The 7,500-nt window shown below is 44.0% G+C and overlaps 1 protein-coding gene across 1 annotated transcript in view; it reads left to right on the top strand.

Moving 5' to 3' along the window:
* Positions 1–3,208, top strand: part of LOC135103552 (probable chitinase 2) — a 28,280-nt gene extending 25,072 nt beyond the window's left edge. Inside the window, 6 exon segments of the mRNA XM_064009985.1 lie at positions 756–878; positions 1,544–1,699; positions 1,701–1,777; positions 1,779–1,809; positions 2,210–2,353; positions 2,759–3,208. Coding sequence (XP_063866055.1) covers positions 756–878; positions 1,544–1,699; positions 1,701–1,777; positions 1,779–1,809; positions 2,210–2,353; positions 2,759–3,067 — 840 coding nt within the window. The 3' untranslated portion in view covers positions 3,068–3,208.
* Positions 3,209–7,500: the final 4,292 nt, after the last annotated feature.

The raw sequence follows: 7,500 nt of genomic DNA, 5'->3' as shown, positions 1-7,500 counted from the left end.
TTTTAACTTCTATCTATTTGCTCCACCGAGGTAATATACACACTTCTGCTTTACCTGGAACTCGAATTATTTACCTGTATAATTTTGAGCTTAATGCGGGTGAAATTTAAAATGTTGATTCGAGAGTATAAGAAAAATTATGATTGCACGCTGAGGAAGGGGAAACAAGTGTACCATCGCGCACTGCATGTAATTATAGTATTTTTTTTATCATGGATTGAGCAAAGCAAAAGAGGAACATCTGTTTAAATCTGATAATGTGAGGGAGGCTCTTTATCCAGACTGATCAGGGAAGGAGAGAGAGAGAGAGAGAGAGAGAGAGAGAGAGAGAGAGAGAGAGAGAGAGAGAGAGAGAGAGAGAGAGAGAGAGAGAGAGAGAGAGAGAGAGAGAGAGAGAGAGAGAGAGAGAGAGAGAGAATAATTAGAGGCGTAAAAGTCTCATTAAAAAAATACTACTACACGAAATTAAGAAAAATCACAAGCAACTAATCAACAAAAACAAACATACATACACACAAATATACACACACGAAAAAAAAAAAACATACCAAACTCATCAGCTCCTCCTCTCCCCCATTTCACCCATTATTTCCCCATCCACGTTTTCCCCCCACCCCACCCACCCGTCCCACCCACCCAACACCTGCTCTCACTCACCTTTATTCCTACTTACCAATCTGTACCCCCCAAAAAAAGGCAATTTCCCTCCCCCTTACACCTGCGCTCTAATCCCGCTCACCTGTGTTCCCGGCCAGGTGTGTGAGAAGCAGCTGACGGAAAAGTGGTCTGTGGTGAGGGACAAAAACATGGTGGCGCCCTACGCTTATTGTGGCAGACAGTGGTGTGGGTATGATGATGTGAAGTCTGTGACGGTCAAGGTAGGTAACAGGTGATGGTGATGATGATGATGATGATGAGGGGTAGGAAGAAGAGGGGGAGGAGGAGGAGGATGGAAGGAGAGAGAGGAGAGATGCTGTTGATGTGATTATGTGAATTGGTATGCTTTCTGTTTTCATATATACATGATGTAATTGATATAATGAAACAGATATAGGACATTATTATTAGTAGTAGTAGCAGTAGTGGTAGTAGTAGTAGTAGTAGTAGTAGTAGTAGTAGTAGTAGTAGTAGTAGTAGTAGTAGTAGTAGTAGTAGTAGTAGTATAGATATAGTAAAAGTAGTAATAGTAATAGTGGTAATAGTAGTAATAACAGCAGCAAGTAGTAGTAATGATGCAAGAATATATACCAGAATCAGTATTCGCATGAACAACAAAAAACAACAATAGCCAACATGAAACAAACATACGCACATTACCAATACAAATAGCTGCTGTATAAACAAAACACACACACACACACACACACACACACACACACACACACACACACACACACACACACACACACACACTAGCAACACAAATAACATGCTTTCATAATGGATATTTATATACACTTCCTCTAATCCTGCTTCCTGCTTTGCTTTCCTCCCGCCTGGTGTCCTTGCCTCCCTCCCTGCGTCTCAATTTGCGGTGACTAAGACTAAATACATCAAGTCCCTGGGTCTGGCCGGGGCAATGGTGTGGTCCATTGAGACGGACGACTTCCACGGGACATGCCAGGCAGCGCAAGGGGAGGAGGGTGACGTAAGGGAAGACGAAGGAGATGAAGGGAGTGAAGAAGAGGATACGACAGAGGGACAAGAAGACTTTCCCTCTCATCACGACAATCCGGGAAATTTTAAGGGACGGGCGGCCTATTCCCAGACCCACGCCCCCCGGCAACTATTTCAACACCTACGACGACGGTGAGAGAGAGAGAGAGAGAGAGAGAGAGAGAGAGAGAGAGAGAGAGAGAGAGAGAGAGAGAGAGAGAGAGAGGCTGGAGAGGGTAGATAAGAGCTGAAAAAATATTGCTATGAATGAAATTTCTGTGGTAGAATGGAATAGATAATGTTAAAAAATTGTCCGTGAAAGGCGTGTAAGAGAGAGAGAGAGAGAGAGAGAGAGAGAGAGAGAGAGAGAGAGAGAGAGAGAGAGAGAGAGAGAGAGAGAGAGAGAGAATATTATGAAGGGAAAGAATGAAAAGGGATTTTCCAGGAAGACAAAGCACTAAGTCTCAACGTTATACTTGGCCTCTTTTACTGATTTATTTGATTTATTTATGTATTTATTTATTAAAATTTATTTATTTATTATTTTTTTCAGAACACCACCACCACCACCAGTACCACCACCAGTACCACCACTCCTCCCCCGGGACCACCGCCTCCGCCTTCCACAATCTGCCACAGGGAGGGGCTTAACCGTGATCCAGCGGGGGACTGTACTATCTTTTACATTTGTCACCAGGTGTGTGTGTGTGTGTGTGTGTGTGTGTGTGTGTGTGTGTGTGTGTGTGTGTGTGTGTGTGTGTGTTGTTTGGCCAGTATATACCTATTCTTCATATTAATGTTATCTTTTCTTTTTAAAGCGTTTCCACATTTTTTTTTATGAGAGTAGATCAGATTTAGTCTAAATTGAAATTTCTATTATATTCAAAACAAGCATAATCTCCGTAATTAATGGAAAGATATGCTACATGTCCTATTTTTCCTTATCAATTTTGCCTTAAAATAGTGTTTCTCTATTCCGTTTAACAATGTAGATCCAAATTTATCATAAAACATCAATATCAGTTATATTCAGAGCAAACGCAATCTCCATGTGCTGTTCAGAGGCATGCTACATAACCTAATTGACTTTCTAATGCACTAGGTGGGGCAGAGGTGGCTGGCTTGGCTGTTCCACTGTCCACCCGGCACCAGGTTTGTGGAGGAGATGCAAGCTTGTGACTTCCCAGATGGGCACTCTGCCTGCCCTCTTCTTCCTCCTGTCACTGACCCTACCACTACCACCGACACCACCACCGCCACCACCACCGACACCACCACCGCCACCACCACCACCAGCACTAGCACCACTACCCTCAGTACCACCAGTCCACCAACTACCACTCCAACATCCACCAGTCCACCTACCAGTCCACCAACTACCACTCCAACATCCACCTTTACTTACTCCTAGTGATGTTCCCTTCACAATTACACCATCCACACCTCCTATCACTGACCCCATCACCATCCCACTTCAATCATCACCTCCACCACCAGCACCACTACCAATCCAGCACCCACTTCCACTTATCCCAATTGATATTCCCTCTACAGTTACCGCACAACCCATCCCTACCTTCCACTATCATTGCTTCCCATGCCTCCCTGAGTCCCCCACATCGACCGGTGCTCAGGTAATGGCATCAATTATTCCTCAAACTTAGTTAACTCCGGTAAGGGATTTCACCAGGATTGGAAAACCGATTCATCTAACCTAACACTTCCTTCTCTTCTCGTCTTTCTCAGCTACTAAGCTTTCTCCTTACCTTGAATGCTCCTTCTTCTTCCCTTCTCTTTTCTCCTCCTCCTCCCCCTCGTCTTCCAAAATCCCAAGGAAGACAAAGAGACTCATAAAGTGGAGGAACACTCACAAATTTTCTTCTGCCAACTAAGGGCGCAAGGTGTTGGGGGTCACTGTGTAAGAGTGGGGCCAACTAGTCACAATAGACCGCGCCGTAAATTCACGTCTTGAAAAGTAGAGTTCATTACCTTCTTCCTTCCCTTTTCTTTTTTTTCGCTCTCTCTCTCTCTCTCTCTTTCTCTTTCCTTATCCCCTGACCAAATTATTATTTTTTTTTCAGCGTTAATACTTTGTGGTTGTATCTTGTATTGCTTTCTTACTTGTCATGTGTGAGGAGTGCAGGTGTAATGTAATAATCATCAGAGGTAATCATAATGCAAAGTGTTTGTGGCGGCGCTCCCTTCCAACTCCTTGCCGTGTGGCCCTCTGGTGTGACTGGTTACATTATTCACTTCATATATATTCCCGCGTATTTTTTTCCTGATTTATTTTGCTAAGTGATAAAACTGTTATGGAGTTCCGTTTTTGAAATATACATAAAACGTATGACGAAAAATAGTTTTCGCTTCTCCGTAAATCAAATATTGCCTTTGTAAGCATTTGAAGATGACGCTGGCAAAAGTTTCTCTGACAATGTATTGGATCCAGTGGACAATGAACGGTGTTTTTCATGACACAGACGACGCCGAGACAGGAAAGGATAAAGAAGTACTAAAAATAAGATCATCTTACCAGGAGGGAGATCAGCATAAGCCTTCATCAGCGCTTCTCATGCACCAACTCACCTGAAACAAAAATTGTATACATAAATATTTATGTATGGAGAGAGAGAGAGAGAGAGAGAGAGAGAGAGAGAGAGAGAGAGAGAGAGAGAGAGAGAGAGAGAGAGAGAGAGAGAGAGAGAGAGAGAAAGCTAATCCATCGTCACAGCAAAAACATTAAAAACTAAAATGCAAAGACAGGCGTCACAGCCCAGCGTCGGACTGTGACACTGCTGACAACTCACTGTGACACTGCTGACAACTCACACTCGCCGCTCTGCTTCGCCTTGCTGGGCTTGAGTTCCCGAGCACATGGCGAGCGATGTATTGTACTTAATTGATATTCCGCACATTAATGAAATGACATTGACATCACACCTGCTCTCTTCAGTGACTGAGCAAACCGGCAGTCAGGATGTGTGGCATAATGATCATAATAGCATATACATAACACCAGGAGGAGGAGGAGGAGGAGGAGGAAGAGGAGGATAAGAAGAAGAAGAGATGTGAGGCATAATGACGGTAATAACATATACATAACACCAGGAGGAGGAGGAGAAGGAGGAAAAGCATAAGAAGAAAAAGAACAAGAAGATGAACAAGAAGAACAAGAATAACAAGAACAAGAACAAGAACAAGAACAAGAAGAAGAGCAACAACACCACCACCACCACCACCACCAGCAACAACAACAACAACAACAGCAACAACAACAACAACAACAACAACAACAACAACAACAGCAACATAAGAGAGAGAGAGAGAGAGAGAGAGAGAGAGAGAGAGAGAGAGAGAGAGAGAGAGAGAGAGAGAGAGAGAGAGAGAGAGAAGAATGACACTCATATTAAAGGAAACGTAAAAATCTATCACCACCACCCAACCAGCTTCCCTTCCACGCTCCTTTACACAGCCCCACCCAGCCCCTAAAGAAAGTAGGTGAAGGGGACGGAGGCGGGTCAGTAGGTGGTGGGTTAGTAGGTGGGTGGGTGGGGCTGTCCTACCCCGGCAACACGGAGAAAGTGGGTGAGTGAACCTGGTAACGAGGCCTCACCAGCCGGCCACCAGGTAACTAGGGCACAGGGTCGGGGCCGTGATCACCCCCGGAGGTCGAGGTGAAGCTGGATAGCGGACATTAGCCAGAGGAACGCAAAGGAACACTAAGGAAGAACAACATTACCCAGAACACTAAGGAGCATAAAGGAAGAGTAAACAGTAGTAGTGGAGGTTGTGATAAGCTGCATTATCTTATCTTAATTAAGGTCATGTTATAAATGTAGGATAGCATAGGAAAAGATAGTAAAGGATACACATTCTCTCTCTCTCTCTCTCTCTCTCTCTCTCTCTCTCTCTCTCTCTCTCTCTCTCTCTCTCTCTGAGGATTCAATGAAACGAGAGCGCAACTGACAATAATTATTCCATTATCAGGCAGCGTCTCTCTCTCTCTCTCTCTCTCTCTCTCTCTCTCTCTCTCTCTCTCTCTCTCTCTCTCTCTCTCTCTCTCTCTCTCTCTCCGTGCATACGCTCCTCCCCCACTTTCCAACAGTAGACTCGCCCGCGGTAAGTCTCATCACTCTTGTATTCCAACACGGCATCACATCGCAAATATGACCCTTGTGTCGCCCTGCCGCTAGAACATTAGCCGCCTGCAGGACGCCTTTGTGACGCGCTACATGGAGGCGAGACAATGGAGAAGGCGTACTGGAACATGACGAGCTGTCTTCGCCTGTTTGATTGTGGGTTCCTTTCATACTCTCTTAAGTCATCCACTGCAAGTCTATAGTTTCTCGAAGCACTGCTGACAGCAATAGGGGTGATGAGTGGTTAATAATTCAGTAATATTGTTTAGTTACTCATATGAAGCAATAACTGTTATATGATTATCAGGATTGAGAGACTTAATACACGGGGTGAGGGAAATTACAGAATTATTATGAGTATATAAACACTTGAAAAAAAATCAAGCAACACGTTTATACAAGTACACATATAGATGCATGATAGGTATAAAAGCATAATAACAAGAATAAAGATAAGAAAACAAAATTCTTCGGGAAAGGCGGAAACTGAGGACTGAAGCTTACAGGTATATGCAAGTTAGTAAACGTGCACTGAACATACATAACGGGTATAAAACCATAATGACAAGAAAATTTAGTAACAAATCGTACAAAAAAAAATGTTTGGCGCTAATTCCGTAAGTGTCTGTCTGTTTCGTGCTCTCTGTCCTGTGCTTGTCTGTTACCTGTCTCCTTGCTGTCTGCTTCTCTGTAGCTTTTGTGTATGTATCTTCGTATATGTTTGTATACCTACTATCTTTTTTTTTTTTTTCGTTTGTACGTTTACCGTCTCTCTCTCTCTCTCTCTCTCTCTCTCTCTCTCTCTCTCTCTCTCTCTCTCTCTCTCTCTCTCTCTCTCTCTCTCTCTCTCTCTCTCCAGTTTTGTAGGAAAGGTTGTGCAAGACTCAACACTTCCCAATATTTATTGGCTGTGGTAACAGTGCAAGCTTTTTTTTTGGGGGGAGGAAAAGTCATAATGGCGATGATGGTGGTGATTTCTTTGTTTTTTTTTACTACATTCTTATCCTTCCTTTGCATTCTTAGGAGATTAGAGAGAGAGAGAGAGAGAGAGAGAGAGAGAGAGAGAGAGAGAGAGAGAGAGAGAGAGAGAGAGAGAGAGAGAGAGAGAGAGAGAGAATTTACATATTTTGTTTTTTAGATATTTCCCTGAAATCCCCTTATTTCCTACTGAAATATATTTTTCTTCATTTCTACCGAAATACTGAATATTCATGATGTGTGTGTGTGTGTGTGTGTGTGTGTGTGTGTGTGTGTGTGTGTGTGCTGACCGAGTTCATGCGTGACTGCGTGCGTTCGTACGTATATACGTGTAAACTAGACGAGTCCATTTTCACAGACGGGGGAAGACGCATCTTTGAGGAGGAGGCGGGAATGAACACGACAGAGGGGTGGGGGGAAGAAAGAAGAGGAGAGAAGAACAGTGAAAGTAGGTGACGATCTCTTTAGAAATTAGAAAGTCACCACGAGTCTCCTAGTTTCCCATTACCTTCTTTTCCCCGACCCTGGTGACCCGCTGGCCTGCTGACACGCTGGCTGTCTAGTTACCAGGATCACCCACCCACTTTCTCCTTGTTACTGGGGTAGGAAAGTCCGTAGTGTCTCCCCGGCTTCTCAGACGCCCTTCATTTCTCCGCGAACGCCCTGGTTCTCCGCCTCTCTCGTCTCCTTCAAGGCCATGAAAACCAGGAGAAAGGCGAGAGAGTGA

Source organism: Scylla paramamosain, chromosome 9, assembly GCF_035594125.1.
Source record: "Scylla paramamosain isolate STU-SP2022 chromosome 9, ASM3559412v1, whole genome shotgun sequence".
Classification (NCBI taxonomy): Eukaryota; Metazoa; Arthropoda; class Malacostraca; order Decapoda; family Portunidae; genus Scylla; species Scylla paramamosain.
The sequence above is the reverse complement of the archived record's forward strand: the minus strand, read 5'-3'. Positions and strand labels throughout refer to the sequence as shown.